General features: G+C 44.0%; 1 protein-coding gene across 4 annotated transcripts in view; it reads left to right on the top strand.

Annotated features, from left to right (window-relative positions):
- ZNF385D (zinc finger protein 385D) overlaps window positions 1-24,738 on the top strand; it is a 766,537-nt gene that overhangs the window by 702,257 nt on the left and 39,542 nt on the right. For all 4 annotated transcript variants that reach the window (XM_030206770.1, XM_030206764.1, XM_030206774.1 and 1 more), the window contains one exon: window positions 17,072-17,250. In XM_030206770.1, the coding sequence (XP_030062630.1) occupies window positions 17,072-17,250 (179 nt within the window). The remainder of the gene's footprint in view (window positions 1-17,071; window positions 17,251-24,738) is intronic.

A 24,738-nucleotide genomic window follows, 5' to 3' on the forward strand; every position in this document is an offset into this window, starting at 1 on the left:
GAGTTCGTTCTCTACCAGCTCACCCTGTATACCAGAAGAGCCAGGAGATCTCAGCACCAAGCTGAGAAGAGTAGATGCTATGAAGAAAACTTTTAAACTTGTAAAAACGTGGTTATTTTAGAGTAGCTTGAAAGGGGAGTATGCAGCAAGTACAACTAAGTCAATTTCAGAAAATCATGCTACAGGCACACTCTCAATCCCAAAAGGGAAGAGAAGGGGCTGGCCATAGCCCAGCATACACAGGGACAAAAGGCTAGCCATAGGAAAAGTCCCACAAGGCATAGGGAACAGAAACATGTGCTCAGGAAGAGCCTATCACAAGATAACTACAATTACATCACTTTGAAACCCTATCCAACTTATAGAGCACAACACACATATAAACAACAAGCACCCTGCCTCCATGAATATGGGGGCAGAACAAATAGAGTGCAAACTGGCATTTGCAGACCAACATTTAGGCACACTCACACCAAGTAAAAGGCAAGTGTAAATGTTAGCACATAAATGTTGCACATATAGAGGGGCATAATTGAACAAAAAAGTCTATCTCCATGGGCGTTTATCTCCGAGAACGGGTCCGTGAAGGGGCGGACCGAACCGTATTTTCGAAAAAAATAGACGTCCATGTTTTATTCGACAATTTGTGAGCTGGGCGTTTTTGTTTTTCAGTGATAATGGAAAATGAAAGCGCCCAGCTCAAAAATGAATAAATCCAAGGCATTTGTTCGTGGGAGGGGCCAGGAGTCGTAGTGCACTGGTCCCCCTCACATACCAGGACACCAACCGGGCACCCTAGGGGGCACTTTTACAAAAACAAAAAAAAGGTAAAAGAGCTCCCAGGTGCATAGCACCCTTCCCTTGTGTGTTGAGCCCCCCAAATCCCCCTCAAAACCCACTGCCCACAAGTCTACACCATTACTATAGCCCTAAGGGGTGAAGGGGGGCACCTACATGTGGGTACAGTGGGTTTGGGGGGGTTGGACGACTAAGCATTAAGCAGCACAATTGTAACAGGTGGAGGGGGGGATGGGCCTGGGTCCACCTGCCTGAAGTCCACTGCACCCCCTAATAACTGCTCCAGTGACCTGCATACTGCTGCCAGGGAGGTGGGTATGACATTTGAGGGTGAAAATAAAAAGTTGTGAAACGGCATATTTTGTGGTGGGAGGGGGTTTGTGACCACTGGGGGAGTCAGGGGAGGTCATCTGGTCATTTAGGGCACTTTCTGGGGCCTTACTCGTGGAAAAACAGGGTCCAGGAAAAGTGCCCTAAATTCTCGCTAAAAACGCATATTTTTCTTCCATTATCGGCGAAAGGCGCCCATCTCTGATCGCGCGATAACCACGCCCCAGTTCCGCCTTCACCACGCCTTCGACACACCCCCATCAACTTTGTCCGCATCCGCGACGGAGTGCAGTTGAAAACGTCCAAATTCGGCTTTCGATTATATCACTTTATTCGTTTTTGTGAGATAAACGTCTATCTCCCGATTTGGGTCGCAATATAGGCGTTTTTCTTTTTCAATTATAAGCTGGATAGTATTCTATAAGTTATGTGCCTAAATGTGGGACCCACCCATGTAGTTACACATTCTGGGGGAAATTCTATATATGGTGTCTAAAAAATTGGCGCAGAAATCAATGCCAACCAAGTGTATTCTAGATTTAGGCACAGTATATAGAATACACTTAGTTGATATCCTAGTGCCTAAAAGTACATGCCTCTATTTGCAGCAGCGAAAGCATGGTGTAAATTCTAGCATGTAGATTTAGGTGCACTGGGCCATATTCTATAACTATGCGTGTAAATTTAAGAATGCCCATGAAACGCCCATTTCCCCACCCAGAACCATGCCCCTTTTTGCCTGCACACATTAAAAGCTAGGTGCACTGCATTTCAGAATGCACTTAGCAAGTTGTGTGTGTAAATTCTAATTATTGCCAATTAGTGCTCATTATTGCTTGTTAGGTGCTGTTATCAACATCGATTAGCTTGTTAAGCCAATTAAGTTACGTGCGTTGTTATAGAATATGCTTGGATTTGGGCACCAATCTCTAGGCACCCTATATAGAATCTGGGGGTCTTCAGGTTGCTTAGAATATTGCTTAGCAACCAGCTGGCACTTATATACATGAATGTTACAATCATACATTTAAGTGCTAGTATTCCATAATCTTAGTGCACCCGTGACACTTATTTAGGTGTTAAAGAGGCAATATTCAAAGAGATTTAACTGGCAGGAGAGGCTGCTGCTCACTTTAATTGCTTGGGGCCTGTTAACCACAGATATTCAGAGGCACTTAACTGGCCAGTGACTTAGATTATGGGCACTAACCAGCTGTTTTGGAACACGAGCTACACAGGGGCATTACAGGGGAGGAGTCAGGGAGGAGCCGACAGTTCTGCAGGTGCTGGAAATAATCAGTGCCTGTGCCCACATAATTAAGTGGACATGCTGAACTGCATAAAAGCATTCTTAACTCTGCCCTCTTAGCAATGTGGGGACTAGATCTGAATACTGCTCAGCAGCTGCACAATTTCTGAATGAACCCCAACCTAGAAGCCCCCCCCCAATCTGCAAATGCCACCCCTCCCTGAGGCCTTCCCGGGCCACATACTTATACCTAGTGTTTAATGGGGTCAGGCAGGACCAATTCATACTCTGCTATTGCCCTTGCTGGAGATTGGGCTCAAGAGGGTACCGATGACCCATACTGTTGGTCTTGTAGTACTGTCACTAGGGGTCAAGTTTCTGTACTGCTAGAAGCCGCCAATGGCACTTTGAACCCAGCACCAGCAAGAGCAGGAGGGCATGGGCATCACTCCTGTAAGACTCCACTAGACACCAGGGATATGTCAAAGTAGACTCCAGAGCCCTAAGGGCGGATGGGGGCATTTGCAGATTTGGGGGGGGGGGCCTTCCAGCTGAGGGAGTCTTTGATTGCATTGGGCTTCAGGAAGGTGGAGGTTTTTATTTGTTACAGGTAGGGGTCTTGATTTGTAGAGGGCTTCCAGGTGGGCCTCTTGATTTGGGAGAACCTTTGGTTGGGGTGGAGGGCCTTGAATTAGGGGGCTTCCTCAGGAGCAGGGCTCATTTACAGGTGCTTTGTGATTGGTGGTGGTGGGGGGGGGGGGGGGGGGAATCAGGAGCAGCTCATTGTGTCTTTGCATGGTCCATTTAACAAGTTCCTGAGACGACTATCGGGCTATGGCTTTGCATCTTGATACATTATTGTTGTACTGCTAGGGTCAGTAACCTGGGGTACTGAGCTGCTGCCAATTGGTAGCTTCCTCAGTAAATAAAGGTGCAATAAAAGTCTGACTTTTACAGCACCTCGATAACTCTCTTTGTATATTCTTTCTTTCTTTCTCTTACAATGTATGGTAGACTGGATTTTTGGCTTATTTATGTGGGGGGGGGGGGTTCCCAATAATTAGCAAAGGTTGCAAGATACTATATCCTGTGGCAAAAGATTCCCAATGAAAGTATTAGAAAAAAGGGAAAAAAGACTAAACGTCAGCCGGCGTGGCTAAACAGTAAGATAAAGGAAATCATTAGAGCCAAAAAACAATCCTTCAGAAAGTGGAGAAGAGAACCAACTGAAAGTAACAGGATAGATCATAAGGAATGCCAAGCCAAATGCAAAGCGGAGATAAGGAGGGCAAAAAAGGACTTTGAGAAGAAATTAGCGTTGGAAGCAAAAATACATAGTAAAAATTTTTTTAGATACATTAAAAGCAGGAAACCGGCCAAAGAGTCGGTTGGGCCGCTGGACGAAAATGGTGTTAAAGGGGCGATCAAGGAGGACAAAGCCGTAGCGGAGAAATTAAATGAATTCTTTGCTTCGGTCTTCACCGAGGAGGATTTGGGGGGGACACCGATGCCGGAAAGAATATTTGAAGCGGGGGAGTCGGAGAAACTAAACAAATTCTCTGTAACCTTGGAGGATGTAATGGGTCAGTTCAGCAAGCTGAAGAGTAGTAAATCACCGGGACCTGATGGTATTCATCCCAGAGTATTAATAGAACTAAAAAATGAACTTGCGGAGCTACTGTTAGAAATATGCAATCTGTCCCTAAAATCGAGTGTAGTAGCGGAAGACTGGAGGGTAGCCAATGTTACTCCGATTTTTAAGAAGGGTTCCAGAGGAGATCCGGGAAATTATAGACCGGTGAGTCTGACGTCTGTGCCGGGCAAGATGGTGGAGGCTATTATTAAGAATAAAATTGCAGAGCATATACAAAAACATGGACTGATGAGACAAACTCAGCACGGATTTAGTGAAGGGAAGTCTTGCCTCACCAATCTAATGCATTTTTTTGAGGGGGTAAGCAAACATGTGGACAATGGGGAGCCGGTTGATATTGTATATCTGGATTTTCAGAAGGCGTTTGACAAAGTGCCGCACGAAAGACTCCTGAAGAAATTGCAGAGTCATGGAATCGGAGGTAGGGTATTATTATGGATTAAGAACTGGTTGAAAGATAGGAAGCAGAGAGTAGGATTGCGTGGCCAGTATTCTCAGTGGAGGAGGGTAGTTAGTGGGGTCCCGCAGGGGTCTGTGCTGGGTCCGTTGCTTTTTAATGTATTTATAAATGACCTAGAGATGGGAATAACTAGTGAGGTAATTAAATTCGCCGATGACACAAAATTATTCAGGGTCGTCAAGTCGCAGGAGGAATGTGAACGATTACAGGAGGACCTTGCGAGACTGGGAGAATGGGCGTGCAAGTGGCAGATGAAGTTCAATGTTGTAAGTGCAAAGTGATGCATGTGGGTAAGAGGAACCCGAATTATAGCTACGTCTTGCAAGGTTCCGCGTTAGGAGTTACGGATCAAGAAAGGGATCTGGGTGTCGTCGTCGATGATACGCTGAAACCTTCTGCTCAGTATGCTGCTGCGGCTAGGAAAGCAAATAGAATGTTGGGTGTTATTAGGAAGGGTATGGAGTCCAGGTGTGCGGATGTTATAATGCCGTTGTATTGCTCCATGGTGCGACCGCACCTGGAGTATTGTGTTCAGTACTGGTCTCCGTATCTCAAAAAAGATATAGTAGAATTGGAAAAGGTACAGCGAAGGGCGACGAAAATGATAGTGGGGATGGGACGACTTTCCTACGAAGAGAGGCTGAGAAGGCTAGGGCTTTTCAGCTTGGAGAAGAGACGGCTGAGGGGAGATATGATAGAAGTGTATAAAATAATGAGTGGAATGGATCGGGTGGATGTGAAGCGACTGTTCACGCTATCCAAAAATACTAGGACTAGAGGGCATGAGTTGAAGCTACAGTGTGGTAAATTTAAAACGAATCGGAGAAAATTTTTCTTCACCCAACGTGTAATTAGACTCTGGAATTCGTTGCCGGAGAACGTGGTACGGGCGGTTAGCTTGACGGAGTTTAAAAAGGGGTTAGATAGATTCCTAAAGGACAAGTCCATAGACCGCTATTAAATGGACTTGGAAAAATTCCGCATTTTTAGGTATAACTTGTCTGGAATGTTTTTACGTTTGGGGAGCGTGCCAGGTGCCCTTGACCTGGATTGGCCACTGTCGGTGACAGGATGCTGGGCTAGATGGACCTTTGGTCTTTCCCAGTATGGCACTACTTATGTACTTATATATGATAATCTTTAAAGCAGTGTTTCCCAAGTCTGGTCCTGGAGTATCCCTTGCCAGTCAGAGTTTCAGGATATCCACAATGAACATGCATGAATGAGATTTGCATACAATGGAGGCAGTGTATGCAAATCAAGGCTCACTGTCTGGGTATGGGTGTATTACAGAGGTGAATGCTGAGCATAGTGAGGGTGGGAGGAATAAACCCCATACAGGATAAGACAAGGTGGCACAAGCAAGTTGATTCTCTGTCAGTGTCAACAGAAAACTAAGGTGTACAATTATTTCAGGCTCTCTGATCCAGAAACCCTGCTAGTGCATACTCAAATCATGGAGAAAAAGGAATCCAAACAATACAGGTAGGGCTGTTGGCAGAATACCAGTGGGCTAAATACCAGATGGTGAGCCATGGGTCTGAAGATGGATATATTACCACAGAACTTAGTGCAAGATAGGCAGATGTGAGGTGGAAAAAGGGAAGCTGCTCAGGTTGGGTCTGGAGGGCAAGGAAGAAAGTCCTGGGTGCATGTGGAACAGGTAGAAGTAGCCTTCAGGGAATTTCAGGAAGGGACAGCTAGTTACAATGTTATTAAAAGAGCTTATTTCTATTCATTTGTTCCTGTTGAAAAGATTCTCTAGTGTTTGGGAATGACTGGTCAAGCAAATGTTATAGATGAAATAATTGTTACTTATTCCAAAAATCATCACTGTATCAATTTTCACAATGCATATTATGTAGTAAAATCTCTGTTTATGTAGGCACTGCTGTCATGGAAGAAAGATGCAATGGATCACTGAATGTCTTGGCAAAGATTATTACCCACACACTATTTTCTGTAGAAATATTGGTTTTCATATTACTAAGATTCACCTAAAGTAAGAGGCTTTTGAGTATATCTACTAAGGTGGGCATTTGTTTGAAATAACCCAAAACAACAGGAACAAATTTAATTTTCCCATGTTATCAATAGTATGCATTGCTATACAATTGTGCATACTAATTACTCAGGGGGCCTTTTAATAAAGCACGCCTAAAAATGGCCTGCGCTGGTGTAGGTGTGTGTTTGGATGCGCACAGGTCCGTTTGCTCAGCGCACCTGGAAAAAAGGCTTTTTTGTGTGTGCCTGAAAATGGACGTTTGGCAAAATTAAAACCAGCACGCGTCCATTTTTGGGCTGAGATCTGACCGCCACCCATTGACTTAGCGGTAAGGTCTCAAATGCTAACAGAGCAGTAAGCGGCTAGTACGCATAAACTGCCGATTACTGCCAGGTAAGCGCCATGTGGTAGAAAACAGAAAATATTTTCTACTGCATGTTTTGGGTGTGCATCAAAAATGGAATTGCCACCAGGGGCACGCGGTAGCCGAGCAGTAGCTCCAATTTGACACACGGACACACATAGGCGCTTACGCACCTTCGTAAAAGAGCCTCTCAAATGATATATACTGTTGCTAAGCATTATTTATCCATAGGCACACTGCTGAGGAATAGCCCACATTATTGTGCAATATTGTGCTTGTTGAGTAATAGAGCACACTATTTGAGCACTAGGGTACCGTATTGTGTATTAGTGAACATTATTATCACAATTGCTCCAAATCAAAAATAAAATAAATAAATAAATAATTTATTTATTTATTTATTTATTTTTAGGTTGAAAGAAGGAGCGTGGATTGTATAATTGATGTCTTCTGTCTCTAATACTTTGGCTATATTCTTGTAATATGCTAATCCATATGGTATAGGTTCCCTGGATATGGGCTACAGATAAGCATGTAGTACTAGATTCTATATATAGCGAAAAAAAATCAGCAAAGGAAAAAAACCACGCTTAGCACTCTTCCATAACATGAGGCGCAGTTTATAGAATACGCATAGCATCCAGACCCATGACTAAATTTAGGTGTGACCATTTGCACCAACTAAAACCTGGTATAATTATAGGGTTAATTTTAGGGTTTAATTTTTGGGTGAAATTGTATAATGTGTTAACGGAAAGTGATTTTTGAAATTTGAAAACATGATCCAGATTGGAATGATCTGGCATAGGCATCTGTGTCACTTTTATTGAAATTCTATTTAATTTTGACTATGTTTCATGAAAGAAGGCATTTTTCTCATTGAAATCAATGAGAAAAATGAGTTTAAATATGAAGGACCCTGTTTACTAAGGTACACTAGCATTTTAGCATGTGCTAATGCTAGAGACACCAATAGGAATATATGGGTATCTCCAGTGTTAGTGCACGCTAATTTTTAGTGTACGCTAAAAATGCTAGAGCGTCTACAGTGCAGCTTAGTAAACAGGGTCCTAAGATTTTGCTAAAGTCCATGAATGAAAAACAGTAAACATTCTATGTGAATGCATCTGATTGGCTCTGGAGGGTCATGTGGCTGCAGCCGAGACCCCGTCGCCTGGGCAATGGCAGTTGTAGCTGTTGTCAGAAGAGCCATGGACTTCAATGTGCATGGAAGCACATGTGTGTATCTCTGTGGTTTGTGAGCTCTGAAGAGTGATAAAAGTGGGAAAAGTCATTTGAAAGATTGAGTGTTTGTTGCTGATTGAATAGCTTGAGTTCAAAACAAATCACACAGTTTCTCCTAAAAGAACTGTTGGTTAGTTTACAACTAATTTAAATGTGTTGAGGCTCTGTGTTAGTTGGGCTCAGGTTTGTTGGAGGGAAATTGCCCAGGCCTGACAGTGGCATGCCAGCGTGCGTGCCAGTGGCAAGAAGTGTTTCTCCTATCTGTGAGGCTTGGCCATGGGTGAATAGAAGCTCCGCCAAAGGGAATCTTCTGTGCATATGTGGTAGGTATCCTATTCTAAAAAAAATACTAATCTTATTGAACTGTTGGGAATGGTCTGAAAGAGACTGAATTGAGAGAAAATTGTTTGCTTGAAGCTGGGAATGAGTGTCTGTTGAGAGGTTGCGCTGGAAGAGTGGGCCAAGATCCTGGTACAGCCAGGCTCCTATAGCTTAAAAGAATAGGAAGCCCAGTAGGGATAATAATTAAATGTTATTTCCAGTTAGCTGACAGCCCATAGTAACCCATACCCAGAAAGTTTGTTTTTGCAGATAAAAGAGGGAGTTAGGGTTTTGCTTCCTTTTGAGTTTGATGTAAAGGCAGGTGTCGAGCCTTCAAGGAACTACATGCCTCCAGAATCAGTAGCATGGATCCCCATGCAAGCAAGGCCAAAGTCCAGCCAAGAGAAATCTTCAGATAAATGACAACAACACCAGCACACTTCCAAAATAGAACAAACACCATTTGGGGACTTGGCTAGTGCTGGGGAGGATCTCAAACACTTACCTGGGGAAAGGTTTGTAGTCCTGGTACATCTTGGTCTGAGGAAACCTGAAAGATATCATAGAACCACAAAGAATCAGTCCTTTAAGGGAATATTGGGATTATGAATGAGTAAAAGACAAAAGTTGAAGGGTTAATACAAGAAGGGAGTACTTATCTGACAGAAGTTCTTGACTTTGTTTGTCTTTATTGAACTTGCTAGGGTTTCATTTTGGCATACACACTTCAAATGAGAAGAGTAGTTATAGCTGTTGAAAAGAAGATTTATTTGGGTTAACAGTTTACCAATTGTTTGACAAATTTGTTCAAGTTGGTGCACTTCACACACTTTACATGTTTTTAATAAGCAGCTGCGTTTTTACTGAGTTTTTAATATATGCTTTAATTGTCTTATTTATTGAAACATCTTGTGTAACAAAAAAATTTTAAAAAGAAAAACAAAAAAGGCAACAGTCTACTTGCTATATAAAAGTCTATTATAAAAAGTAGCCCAATACACATATAAAAAAACAAAGAAATAATTTATTCAAGGAGTGGCCTAGTGGTTAGGGTGGTGGACTTTGGTCCTGGGGAACTGAAGAATTGAGTTCAATTCCTACCTCAGGCACAGGCAGCTCCTTGTGACTCTGGGCAAGTCACTTAATCCTCCATTGCCCCATGTAAGCCGCATTGAGCTTGCCATGAGTGGGAAAGCGCGGGGTACAAATGTAACAAAAACTAAAATAAAAAATAAACCAAGATAAAAGCAATACCCAACGTGGCCACGTTTCGCCCTCAGGCTGCGTCAGGGGTAAAACTAAAAATCAGGGGTGATCAACATACCCCTTCAAAAAAAGCTGCTTGTCAACAGACACTGCTCTGGATCAAAGTGCAACAGCAGTCAGTCACTCTATGACTCATACTGAAGGCACTCAGTTTATACATAAGTTGCTTATATGGAACTGTATCAAAGAATTTGCTAACTACAGATTAGTGACTCCTGTGGTAAATTAATAATGCAGCTTGCGATCAACCTTGCAAGCAGTGTAATTCTGTTCCTGATGCTCCCAAGGAGACTTTTTAAATGGGCTGGAGGTGTATAAAGTGTCCTCCTACCCTACCTGCCCCTGAACAGGTTCCCCCAACTACTTTAAGCACCCCCTGTAGGCCACCTTGGACCTACCTGATCCAATCCCTTGTGCTCCAGTGGTTTGCGCCTACCTTTTTCACTGGACCACCAGGGACTGGTTCAGGTAGGCTCTGGGAGGGGAGAGACATATAGGGGTTTGGGTGAGGTTCTGTTCAGTGGGAAGGCAAGGGAGGATGCTTTAAGAAAGTACCCAGGAGCACATGTGGCTGATGTTTCTGAATAAAAAAATAATATCAGCTTTAAGCTGTCATTTTTTTTGTCCAGGAATAACATAGCTTGGAGAATTAACTGACCTTTCATTTACTTAATAATAAGCTGTTCAACATGCATTTGCATGCTTTGCTTCCTATTACTAGGTACCTTAAACTAATGTGTGCTATGATAATCTAACGTATGATATTTGCCATTTAATGCAAGTTATGGAGCAAATATTGTGTATTATTCTCTTAACACACATTAGTAGCAATCCATTCCCAATCTGGATATATTTCCAACTCTGATCATGCAAATTCAAGGAAAGTTAATTTATATCAAACACTTACCTCTCACCCTTATAACGTGAATGTTCAAAGGAAAGTTATAAGTATGGTCTTTCATATTCATGCAAATGATAAAACTGTATATACGTTTACCATGATGTTGGACAGAAAGGAGACAGTAATGATTATGAGTATTGGGTCCTGAAGGATGCTGCAATGCTGAGTTAGACCATGAACCCAGAAATAAAAGGGGTCTGATAGTAGAGGCATCATGCTATCAGAGCCAGGAGTGCAGAAGTAGAGAACAGGGCTGGTGTAGAACTGGGCCGTGAATCCTGAAATGTTTGAACAAGCACTTCAGAAGCAAACTGGCCTGGAACGTGCCACATCTAGGAGGATGCCTAGGGTTGTGCCAAAATCTGGGAGCTGGTGCTCCAGACACAGCGTACAGGAAAATTATTCCCAACTCCTTTCCAGAGTCTGAAACAGCAGACGGTGAAATCCCCTCTAGCAGAACAAAGAAAGCAGAGTTCCAAACAAGAAGAACAGTTCAAATCCAGTTCATATTCTAACTCCAGCCCTTCTACGCAACGAACAAAACAGGCAGGGGGAATCAATGACCACCAGTATTTCTTCCAATATTATTCTTTAGATAGTATGGCAAACTCACAGGAACAGTTCACCAAACTTATTCACTATACTTTCTTTCTGGCCCAACTCTTTTACTTTCAGAGCCTGGCACTACCACTATTCTTGTGCAGCCTTTCAACTTTAAAATGCTCCAGCCTCATGGGTTAACAGTAATTCTGTATCAGCAATTCATTAGCAGTGTTGTTCCAGCTTACAGCTCCAGCTCATATGAAGGGATATAAAGTTCAGTTCACAACTGTTTTTCTATTTCTAGGCTCTTTACATGGCTATTGCCACTTGCACATCTCAGATCCTGCAGGACTTTCACAAAGCAGAAGGGAAGACTCCACCCTTTTCCTGTTTACTCCAGGGAACCTCCCACACCTTCCGTGGTAGTAAAATCAAACCAATTTAACACACGCTTCCTTCAGCGCAAACATAATATCCCAAAACAAACTCAAGTGCTGAAGGCTTTTCCTCAACTTTTCTTCTCTTTCAATTAAAGTCCTAAATCATTCAGTTGTATCCAAAATACAATTCCAACAGTACATGGGAGAAACAGCCACTAGGCTTTTGGGGAATCCAGCTTAGCTTCTGGCTGGTGCAAACTGCCATGCTATCTCCCACACAACATCCAGCTTAGCTCCTAGATAGTGCAAACTGTGAGCCCACTTGGGACAGACCCAGTACCTGCAAATGAACTTATAAACCGCTTAGGTCTAAGTGTACATAAGCACATAAGTACTGCCATACTGGGAAAAGACCAAGGGTCTATCGAGCCCAGCATCCTGTCCACAAGAGTGGCCAATCCAGGCCAAGGGCACCTGGCAAGCTTCCCAAACGTACAAACATTCTATACATGTTATTCCTAGAATTGTGGATTTTTCCCAAGTCCATTTAGTAGTGGTTTATGGACTTGTCCTTTAGGAAACCGTCTACCCCCCTTTTAAACTATCTATCTATCTATCTATCTATCTATCTATCTATCTATCTATCTATCTATCTATCTATCTATCTATCTATCTATCTATATGTGTGTTTGTGTATTCTGAGATAATGCTTCCCACAGGTTGTCAATGGTCTGGCTGAACCCACGACATCTTCTATGTGCCCTTTCTATGGACAGAGCTAAGAATCTACACTTCTTTTTAAGCAGTTAAATAATCTTTATTAACTCCAGTTATAGCTCCAAACTTAGGGCCTCTTTTATCAAACCGTGCTAGAGGTTCCCACGCAGCAATGCTGACCAAGCACATTTCCTCCACAGTTCCTTTTAAAACCCTAGGAACCATATATGCTGAGACTAGCGTCCCTTTCTTCCAAGGTGTAACCTATCCCAATTAATCAGGCTACTGACTCCCAGCATTATCTGCCCCTTCAATCCAGACTGTTAACTGTTTATACTATTCTAAAAAGGGCAGAAACTTTCCAAGCCCTGCTTTAGTGACTCAAGTTAGCCAGCTGCACAACTCCGTTTTCCCATACTATCTTACCAGACTCCTGAGAAGCTGTGGGCGCATGATCCAGCCAGTCAACAAGGACATCCATTCCCTTTACTATCACTCCCAGCCTATCTGCCACTCCTTGGGAATTATTCACTGCCAAACCTCTCTGCCTGTCCTAGCTCCTTGGGGAAATCCCTTTTCCTTCTGGCTGGCTATGAATTGCCTGTCTCTCTCCCAGGGAAACCTTTTCTTCACTCTTGCCTCTGGGAACTTGTCCTTTCTTCAGACAGGGCTCCTTCCTTCCCTCTGGCCTGTAGAATACCCAGCTGTTCCTTTGCTGTTGATCTCTTTTACCTACTGTATTGCTGCCTGTAACAGTTATACTCTTCAGTCACATCCTCTCTCCCTGGATGTTGGGGAAACCAAGGAACATGCAAGCCACCTTGATTGGGAAACTAACATACCCTGCTGAATTTCCCTCCAAATGCTCAGCATGTGCCTGGATTTATCCTGCCCTTTTTTTATAAGGTTTCATGAAACACCTAGCCACCAATTTGGGGTTACCCTGTGCCCACTTAGAGGGTCTATCCTCAGCACAGCTCAGGTCTTCCTGCACCTGCTGTTTGTGCTATATACTAGTCCTCCCATGGACTGGGTCACAACCGCCTCTGGATGAGTCTCCCACTTTCAAATTATCCCCAGTGATTCCTAGGTTACTGGGGCCACGTTCCCAGTGGTCCCACAGTTCCCAGAAAACACTCACAGACCCAACACACAAACCATCAGGATTCTTTATCAGTCCAAACAGCAGAGGCAATAAAACTAAAAAGAATGTTTGTCTGAAAGACTGAACAGAGAAACAGAAACTGTGCAACTGGCAAACAATAACAGGTAACTGAAATATGGATCAATTATAAAACTATCTAAACATTTGTATACTAACTAATTAGTAGCTGGGAAGATCAGGACATATAACTGTTCACCGATCTTCAGCAAACAGATCCTACTTTCTTTTCTTCCTGGATAAGACTGAAGGCAAAACCAGTAACTTCTGAATAGCTTCCAACTTCAGGCCAGAGCCCAGAACAACAAGAGTTTAAAAAAAAAACTGGTCACATCACTGCAGGTCTTTCCTCTGTAACAGCTTTAAGCATAAACATGCACCACCTGTTGGCAAAGCTAGAGAAATACACTTCAAGAATTAATTAAGTCAGTTTTACAGGCTTAAAAACACCAATATTCTGTCACAGTATTAGGGATTTCTTCCTTTTTCTCTTCCCCCAGTGGGTGCAAGCACTAACATTGCCTGTTTTTCATTGAGGAAGGCATGTAAGGTTTCTATCTGTCCAGGGAAGCTGACAGGGAAGAGAAAAAGCAAGAGTACCCAAAGGTCCCATTTTAAACACAGTCTTAGAGGAGACATTAATGCCGGGAGCATAGGAAGAGGCAGGAACTACATAAATACACAAGGAGGGGTATAATCGATAGGGACGCCCAAGTTTTCCTGGGGACGTCCTCACAGAAACAGAATGAAGCCTTGCGCCGGAAGACGAGGACCTCGGCTGGCGGGGGTTGGGGTCCCCCGCCAGCAAAGGTAGCGGACGGCGGCGGAGGAGGGTTGGCGGTGGGAGGGGGATCGAGAGGGTCATCAGCAGGGGAGGTCCAGGGCCAAATCTATGGGGGCCCAGGCCCCCTTGGCCCCACGTAGCTACGCCACTGCTGCAATGTGATGCACATACATTCTAAAGTGCATAGTTGAAAAGGGGGCATTGAAAGAGCGGGTCATGGACGTTTCTCAAATCTATGCATGCTATAGAAAACATCTGGTTTGAGCCTAATTTAGGCAATGGGATTTACACCAAGTTTTACTTGACATAACTACTTATGACTAAATTTAGTTGGGTGCATGATGTATTCTATAATCCACGTGGAAAATTCGGCTTATTCTATAAAGTACACCTAAATTTAGGGATTTTGCAAATTAAGTTGATTGGGAGAGTATTTGGGGCAGAGGTCTAAGAGGCAGGAGGATGTGATTGGGTTTTTGAGAGTAGAAAAATGTATCAGGAAAGCATCAGGAGGAAAAGAAAAACATTGGGGAATCATCATGAGAGAAGGTTATGATGGGGGCATTGACAGTTTGGCTAGTGGTCTGGGAACATCAGATCACAGCTTGAGTAATGGTGCTTCAGAGGTTGATCACATGTAGCTTTATTCATATAGCTTGGAAATGACTAACATGTACTTACTTACTACAGGATAGTCAATCCCATGGAAAATGAAGGTATGGTAAAAACCCAATTTTTACCGCATCTTACTCCATACCCCCTTCCCTCCCCCCCCCCTACTGAGGAGGATGTTGGAGTCATACCTACACTGGAATCCTTCTTTGATGGTGATGATTCAGAGCAACTAAGACACGTCACTGTCAATCTAGAATGTGTAATAGATCCAATTGACAAAACTCAGGAGCAACAAATTGCTGGGACTAGATGGTATTCACTGCAGAGTCCTAAAAGAGATCAAATATGAAATTGCTAAACTGATATTAGTAGCCTGTAACCTATCAATCAAAATAATCACCATATCTAAGGACTGAAATGTGGCCAATGTAATGCCAGTTTTTTTTTTTAAAGGGTCCAGGTATGTTCAAAGAAACAATTGACTAGTGAACCAGGCATTAGTGCTAAGCAAAATGGTTGAAGCTGTACTAAAACATAAATTACTGACCATCTAAATAGCCATGGCTTAATGGGAATCAGTCAGCATGGTTTCACCAAAGGCAAATCTTGCCTTACCAATTTAGTCTTTTGTTTGTTTTTAAGTATAAGCAGACAAGTGGATAATGGAGAGCTAATGTATTTGGATTTTCAGAAAGTGTTTGACAAAGTCCTTCATGAAAGACTCTTTAGGAAATTAATCAGCTGACAAAACCTGAAAATTGGCACAGCTTTTTGGCATTCTTTGGGATTTGTTTTTTTCGTACCACCTGCATATTCTAGAAAGCTCTTGAAACTGTTCATATGGAGCTAAATGCTGTTTATCCTATTTTATACCTATGGGCCATGTAAACATTAGCACACGCTAATGTCCATTATTGCACGCTAATCTTTAGTAAAAGGGCCCCTTAATTTTTTAATGCTGCCTTAATGGAGTGCAGAGCATGGACAAACTCCAAAGATAACTCATGAAAATATCAGTTATGCATAGCCACTCCCAAGCTTATCTAGGGGGCACCTTAACATGGCCAAGGCGCCCCTCCTGCTTCTCTTTTTAAGGATCAGCGAGTTATTGGAGAGCAGGTTTCATATTGTTTTATAAGCAAAGACTGAATGGTGCACGAGCTGTTTCTACAACCAACCAGTCTGAAGTGATGGGTGCCAGGAGAAATGAGAGTCAATTGCAGGCATTTTGGCTTATAAACCGAGGCTTGGGAAAGGTGTCAACTACTACTACTATTTAGCATTTCTGTAGCGCTACAAAGCGTACGCAGCGCTGCACAAACATAGAAGAAAGACAGTCCCTGCTCAAAGAGCTTACAATCTAATAAGACAAAAATAAAGCAAGCAAATCAATTAATGTGTAGTGGAAAGAGGAGAGGAGGGTAGGTGGGGCAAGTGGTTACAAGTCAAAAGCAATGTTAAAGAGGTGGGCTTTCAGTCTAGATTTAAAGGTGGCCAAGGATGGGGCAAGACGTAGGGGCTCAGGAAGTCTATTCCAGGTGTAGGGTGCAGCGAGACAGAAGGAGCGAAGTCTGGAGTTGGCAGTAGTGGAGAAGGGAACAGATAAGAAGGATTTATCCATGGAACGGAGTGCACGGGAAGGGGTGTAGGGGAGGACGAGTGTAGAGAGATACTGGGGAGCAGCAGAGTGAGTACATTTATAGGTTAGTAGAAGATGTCAACCCTTCTGCCCGCTTGTGAAGTGAGCTGGTATGGTGTGTGGAGTGAAGAGGGTGGGGTGATAGTGTAATTTATGTTGCAGCAGAGGGTTTTGAGTAGTCATCTCCCTAATCTGGCTTCAGTAAAAAGGGAAGAGTGCAAAGAATTTTAACCTGTGTTGGGGAAGAACAAACCCATATGTGTCACAGTCATGGATTCAAGAAAGGGTTGAGGGGCTGGTTTGACATTTACCACAAGTCATGCCTGATTCATGCCTGTGCACTATCACCTTGTTAGATCGAACCAACTAACAGAGTGTATCAATGTGGATGTGGCTAAGGGGATGGAAGGGATGAGATGATAGGTAAGTTCAGAAAATGTTATTGAAACTTTCAAGGGCCAAGTGGGAGATGGCATTTGTTAAGTTCTTGTGAGTTAGGTGCTGCATGCCACACTTTATAGCATCTTGTGTTTGATATTATATGTTTGGGTTAGGGGGGGAAGGTGCGTTTGAGTGCCTATGTTATAAAAGTGTAGAAAAATCTTGTTGACCTGCCAACCATTTTTAATTCTTTTTAGGAACTAAGCACAAAACTATGATGGAAGCTCGAAATGGAAGTGGAACCATTAAAGCTTTCCCTCGGACAGGAATCAAAGGCAAAGGTCCTATTAATAAAGGAAGCACAGGCTTACAAAATAAAACATTTCACTGTGAAATCTGTGATGTCCATGTAAATTCGGAGACACAACTTAAACAGGTCAGTAAAGATGTGCTAGACAAATATCATGGGGAATGTGTTCCCTGACTCAACACCCCCACCACACGTTTTGAACATCCCTTGTGCAAAAGGCAGCTAAAAACCTGCATTTCCCAAAGAGCAAAGGTTATGAAGGGGTTGATTTGGGGGATATTCATTATGGATGCTTTTCTATAGTGCACAGTACCACTTCCAGGATGGCATTTCATAGCCTCTGCTAAACAACATCTGCTTTCATAAATGGGGCATGAATATTGAGAGGTTGCGCTTGGGCCTAGGCATTTGTGATTTGCATGCTTGATTACATTCCACATTACATTCTGTTTGATTTCACAGGACTATTTTTATTTATTTATTTATTTATTGCATTTGTATCCCACATTTTCCCACCTTTTTGCGGGTTCAGTGTGGCTTACAATATGAAATGAATGATGGAAATACAATTTGTTACAAATTGGTTATGGATTACATTGTGCAGAGTTATGCAAGACAATCGAAGTGTCGTTAAGGAGTGTAACAATGGAACACAAACATTGAAACATTGGAAAAAAAAATGTAGAAAAGCATGAGGTCAGAAGGACTTATTGTTTGATAGGTCTTTTTCCAATAATAGTTTAAATGTGATGTGCAAAAATCCTACCAGAAATGGAACTGTGAAGACTACATGACTACTGGCAATACTGAAAATGGAATCTGCTGCTGAGGGTGAAACTCTTGTGTGGTGCAGATCAAAGCAGTGGCGTAGCCACATGTGGGCCTGGGTGGGCCGGGGCCCACCCACTTAGGGTTCAGGCCCACCCAACAGTAGCACATGTTTAGCGGTAGCTGGTGGGGATCCCAAGCTCTGCCAGCTGAAGACTTCCTCCTGATGGTAATGAAAATGCTGCTCTCCACAGTACTGGCACCTGCGCATGCCTGCTGCAGACTACCAAGGTGGAGAGCAGGGCCGGTCAAACCCAGTAAGCGGGGTAAGCACCGCAGGGGGGCGCCTGCCTTCAAGGGTGCCGCTGCGATGCTGCGCCGCCATACCGCACCCCCCTTGGGGGTTTAAATCTTTTATTTACCTCTGTCCCAGCGGCCACGTCATTTCAAAGCCCTGCCCATCTCTAGCCTTCCCTCTCTTCGTGAGTTCGTTCCCACAGAGTCCCACCTTCTGACGTCATTTCCTCGAGGGTGGGACTCTGAGGGAATAAACTCATGAAGGGAGGGAAGGCTAGAGACGGGCAGGGCTTTGAAATGACGCGGCCGCTGGGACGGAAGTAAATTAAAAAAGACTTAAACCACGCAGGGTGGCAAGAAGAAAAAGGGGGATGTTGGGGGGAGAAGAGGGCAGGCAGGTGGTCATAAATGGGAGGGGGATGGGGGCGAAGGAGAATCGCTGGACAGGGACTGGGTGGCAGAAGAGAGAAAGGAGATGCGGGGGGGGCACCAACTGATAGTCTGCAGGGGGCACCAGAGACCCTAGGGCCAGCCCTGGTGGAGAGAAGCATTTCCCACCAGCTGAGAAATTTTTTTGGTAGTGGGGGGGGGGGGGAGAACATTTGGTACCCACCCACTTCTTGCCTAGGCCCACCCAAAATCTGCTGTCTGGTTACGCCCTTGGATCAAAGTCAGTTCCTGCCTTCTCCTGACCTAGCTATCCTGTGTCATGATGAAAGCTGGTAGGAATACTGAGGTCCTAGGGGGCTCTTTTATTAAAGTTAATTAGGCTGTTAACACGCTGTTTTGTGCATTAACAGCTAATGCACAAACACATTAACAGCTTAAGTAGTATTTTTATGGTTAGTAAACAGTAAGTCACATATTAAGGTGTTTTTTTGAAGGGGGAAGAACTGGGTAGGGCATGGGTAGAGAATAAGCATGGCAAGAGTTTGGCATGTCATGTATTCCACTTGCCACACGCTAACATACAGTTAGTGCAGGACCATTTATCTCTCCTAAATAAGAGGTGCTTAGCGGTCCTGCATTAACTGCTAACTCAGTACCGCATGCTAATGGACATTTTAAATAAAGACAAAACAAAGTTTTTAGTGGTAGCAACATCCTATATTGATATCTCTGAATTAAACTTAATGTTAGATGGCATCCCTTTCAGCGCTGAAACAGAATTAAAAATATTGGGAATTTTGATGGATAGCCATTTGACTATAGAAAAGAAGTCATGCCAAGTAGTTGAAAAAATTGAGACAACTTCATCATTTTTTGACAGAGATAATTTTTGGTTGCTGGTGCAATCCTTTATTTATCTCAAGTAGACTATTGTAATGTTTTATTATATAGGTTGTACCAGTTTGGTTAGAAAGCAATTACAAAGTATACAGAATGTAGCTGCTAGACTGATTTTTTAAAAACAAAGTATGAAAGAATAACCCCAGTATTTGTTAAATTGCATTGGCTGCCGGTTCAGGCTCGGGGAATTTTTAAGCTTTGTACACTCATTTATTTGATATTACAGGGAGCTAGCTGTACCAGCTTATTTGACTAGTTCAATTGTATTTCCCAAGTCTAGGGATAGAAGATATATGAGAAATCATATGGATCTGATGTTCCCTCTCTGCATGGAGTGAGATATAAGATGTTACATGTGAAAGTCTCATTTAACATATTTGTCAGCAAAGTGGTGGAACTCTATTCTAATTCAAATAAGGTCTATTCCTTTTATAAAATGTTTTGCAAAGCTCTGAAAACGTACCTGTTTGAAAAGTATGTTTTAAACAAATTGTAAGGAAATGTCTGTAATGTCCAGGTATCTGTTTTGTAAATTGCACTGAACTCTTTTGGGTATGTTGCAATCCATAAGAAATAAAGGGGGTCCTTTTACAAAGGTGCACTAAAGAAATGGCTTGCGGTAGTGTAGGCGCGGGTTTTGGGAGCATGCCAATCCATTTTGTAGAGAGCCTGTAAAAAAGGCCTTTTTTCTTGCAGAAAATGGACGTGCAGCAAAATGAAAATTGCTGTGCATCCATTTTGGGTCTGAGACCTTACCGCCAGCTATTGATCTAGTGGTAAAGACTCACGGGTAACTGGGCGGTAATGACCTACATGAGCCAAATGCCACTTGGCGCGTGGCTGTTACACATGGAAGAATAAAAAATATTTTTCAGATGCACGTAGAGGACATGCGCCAAAAATGAAATTACCGCAAGAGCCATGCGGTAGTCGGGCGGTAACTCCATTTTGGTGCACATTGGGCATGCGTAGATGTTTACGCGGCTTAGTAAAAGGACCCCAAAGTAAAGTAAAGTAAAAGTAAATAGTTGTAGATATGAGTGGCACCAAAATAATGATCTTGTTTCTTTGTGTGTATTGCCTTTTTAACTATTAAGTTTTATGTAGCTGAGCCTAGTAGAAGTTTGAGTCAATTGCATAGCCAGAAGGCAATTTTTGGGTGTGCCAACAGGTTGGATGGGGGTGGGCACTAGAGAAACACCTGCCACCTGACACACCCATGCCCTACCCATGCCCCTACCGTACATCTATCCCACTCCCAATAACTTCAATGGGAGTGGGGTAGGCTGCAGGCCACATTGAGAGCTAGGGGAAATTAAAGAGGGTGCACTCTTCATCCACCACTGAACCATGGTCCTCCAACACACATATTCTTCTTCCAAATATAAATAGTACAGTGGAGCCCTAAAATATCAATACATCTATCAAGAACACTGAACAATCCAAATTAATATAGAATACTACATAGAAAAATCATGCTAACAGAATACTTTGGTCACACACACAGAACACAAATGCCACGCAGAATAAGAGGCAGATGCACTAAAGCTTAATGAGCCTTTAATGACCCTCCAACGAGGAAAATTTGATCCGTTGCATGCATCAAAGGGCTTTTACCGAGGAAGCTAGCAGATAATGAAAACGGAATGGAGATGAGCAATTAGTGTAAAAACCCCATTGAAACGAGATGCACTAACCTTTTCCGATTGCCTTTATGCAGGAAAAAGGCAGGAAATCTAACGAGAGGTCTGGACCTCTCGTTAGGACAGTTCTGTGCCAGGAAAAATCGTAACGTGAAACTTTGAGCCAATCCCAGCGCATTAGCAGAGCTAAAAGCGCTGTGATTGGTCCAAAGGACGTCAGAAAGCACATAAAATGTCCTGTATGGATAGGAGTGTCCTGTATAGACGGCCATGCCCCCCCCCCGCTGCTCCCCTCTGTCCACCACTTCCCCCCCCCCCCCCCCACACACACGAGAAAGCGGAATTCTAGCAGCCCCGGTCCCCCTCCCTTCCTGTTCTTGTGTTTTGCAAAGCTAACTCCGCCTCCCGTCATTCTTCCGCCCCCGTGCCCCGCCCCCGCTGCCCCCCCTGAGGTCGACTACGCCGCTCCCCCCCTCTACCGAGACCCCCCTCCCTATTACCGACCCGAGCAGCGCCTCTCACCTCTTTCTGAAGCGCTGCACGGCAGGAAGATCTGTTGTGTTGGTCGCAGAGTCTCCATGACGTCTCTTCTTCCCTGGCCTAGGCCCGCCTCCTTCTGACGTAGGTTACTTACATCAGAAGGAGGCGGGGCCTAGGCCAGGGAAGAAGAGACGTCATGGAGACTCTGCGACCAACACAACAGATTTTCCTGCCCGTGCAGCGCTTCAGAAAGAGGTGAGAGGCGCTGCTCGGGTCGGTAATAGGGAGGGGGGTCTCGGTGGAGGGGGGGAGCGGCGTAGTCGACCTCAGGGGGGCAGCGGGGCGGGGCACGGGGCGGAAGAATGACGGGAGGCGGAGTTAGCTTTGCAAAACACAAAAACAGGAAGGGAGGGGGACCGGGGCAGCTAGAATTTTGCTTTTTCGTTGTGGGTGGGAAAGCGGCGGAAAGTGGGGAGCAGTGGGGGGGGGCAAGGCCGTCCACACAGGATGCTCCGGACGAGCGCCCTTGCGCCCTCCTGATCCTTTGTTTTTGGATCTTGCTGACCGGGTAGCCACGTGTATGTGTTGTGGCTTTTTTTTTGTTTGTTTTTACGATTGCAGCATGCGCAGAGCAGCCAGCAAAATGCTTGGCTGCTCTGCGCATGATTTAGGGGCATATTACCGATGTGTATTGTGATTCTTTGATACATTGTACGTTTCAATACCGATCTGAGCATGTGTGACTTTTTTTTTTTGGTGCATTCTTCGTTTTTTAAAAATCGTTAGGGACTTTAACGATTTTGATTTTTTTACGTTTGGTTGCTGCATCTGCCTCTAAGTGACCACAAACCATAAAACAAATTAAATCGAAATCCCAAGAGTCCAGACCTTCCATGTAGAACAGCACAGAGAAATACAAAGAGATACATTTTCTCCTATACTGTACAAAATATAATGATAGCACATGCAAGAGATGGTGTTAGGGGGGTACAACTAGGGCAACTGCGTTTGGCCCACTAGCCAGAGAGAACCCCAGGCCAGCTGGAAGCTGAAGAAGGTGCAGCCTGTTAGTAAGCTTTGGGGTCCTCTCTTAAAATTCTGCCTTAGACCCCAGCCATATCTAACACCAGCTCTGGTAGGATGTACATTTCAAATCTGACATATTCTAATCACAAAATAGAAAAATAAAATTATTTTTTTCTACCTTTTGTTGTCTGGTCATTTTATTTTTCAAATCATGTTGGTCCCAGGCTCTGGTTTCTATATCTTCTATGTTCTCTTAACTCACTCACCAAGGTCTGCTGTCCATTTCATATTTTCACTCTGTCCATGCCCACTATCCATCTTCTTCCATCTCTGTACCTCTCTCTTCCTCCATGTTCAGTTTCTTCCTTTCTCTGTGTCCCTATATTTTTCCTGTCCAGCTTCTCCCCTCTCTTCATCCCCAGTGCCAATATTTCTCTACCCTCTCTGACCCTACCCCATCCAGCTTCTCTACCTCTCACTTCCTCCCCTTTCCAGCATCTGGTTTGCTTACTTGATTCCCTGCCTGCCTGCCCACCCACCCACCCACCCGCCCTCCCTTCCTCCCTCCTGCTGTAGGTCGGTATTTGATCCCCTTTTCCTTCATCTCCTTGGTCTTGTATCTCTGTTTCCATTCCCTCCTTCCTTGTACTATTCCAGCAGTGCTCTCCCTTCCCTCCAGCTCCCCTCCTCCTCCTCTTTGTCCCACAAGTCCAGCAGCTATCTCACTTCTCTCCAGCCCCCTCCACCTCTTCCTCCCACATCCATCAGCTCTCTCCCTTCCCTCCAGCCCCCTCTTCCTCCCACATCCTGCAGCTCTCTCCTTTCCATCCATATCCCCTCCTCCTCTTCCTCCCATGTTCAGCATCTCTCTACCTTGTCTCCAGCCCTCTCCTCCTGCCACTTCCAGCAGCTCTCGCCCTTCTATCCAGATCCCCTCCTTCTCTTCCTCCTAAGTTCCTCCCAAGTCCAGCAGCTCTATCCCTTCCATCTAGTCCCCTCCTCCTCTTCCTCCCATGCCCAGTAGCTCTCTCCCTTCCCTCCAGCCCCTTCCTCCTCTTCCTCCCATGTCCAGCAGCTCTCTCCCTTCCCTCTAGTCCCCTTCCTCCCACAAGTCTGGCAGCACTATCTCTTCCCTCCACCCCCCCCCCAAGTCCAGCACTTCTGCCTTCCCCCAATCCAACATTCCTCGCTGCCTTTCCTCCTGCGAGTTCAGGTCCGGCCGTCCGGGAACACTGCCTGCCTCTTTCTGGTCCTCCCTGCCACTGCCGCAGTGCTTGCAGCTTTATTTTTTTGGCCATCGCTGGCAGCGATTCACACGGGCATTTCCCCCTGATGCTTCCATGTGGCCCTCGAATAAACAGGAAGTTGCATCAGAGAGTGCTGGATGCAGCAGAGGCAAATGCCTGTGTGAATCGCTGCCAGCAACGGCCTGAGAAAGAAAGCTGTAGGCAGCGGTGTGGGGGGGGGGGGGGGGGGAGGAACAGGCAGAGACAGGCAATGATCCCTCATGGCCTGACCTGGACCTGTGGGAGGAAAGGCAACAAGGGATGTTAGATTAGGGGTAGTTATGCAAATGAAACATGCTTGCAATTTAAGACTAGAAAGATATAATGGCACAAGCAGACTGTTTGCAATTCATCCACTATTTTCTAGAGATGACTGACATCATCAGATTGTTCTAGTTTGAAAAGAGATAAAGAAGTTTCAATATATGAGGGAGGATAGTTTTATAAAGCATCGTCCATGAATAAAGTATTTATTACCCATGGAAAATGGCCTATTTAAAAAAATTGTGTGGCTGAATATGTACATATAATCACGTATGCTGACAAGATGGTAAATATTATTAAACACACCACATAGTATAGCTATAGTATAGAAATTGCAGAACTGCAATAGATGTGTGCTTTTACTAAATATATGTGCTAATAAGGGCTTATTAATGAAGCTGCATTAGCTGCTATTGTGGCAATTAATGTGCATTAACAATTAATGTGTTGGCCCTTCATGGTAATTTCAATGTTAATGCAGAATGGAGCAGAGAATAGAAAGGGTCTACACCTTAAAGTTAATGCATATTTTTAGCAGTTAGTAGGTTATTCTGAAAGTG

Source organism: Microcaecilia unicolor, chromosome 1 (genome assembly GCF_901765095.1).
Source record: "Microcaecilia unicolor chromosome 1, aMicUni1.1, whole genome shotgun sequence".
Taxonomy (NCBI): domain Eukaryota; kingdom Metazoa; phylum Chordata; class Amphibia; order Gymnophiona; family Siphonopidae; genus Microcaecilia; species Microcaecilia unicolor.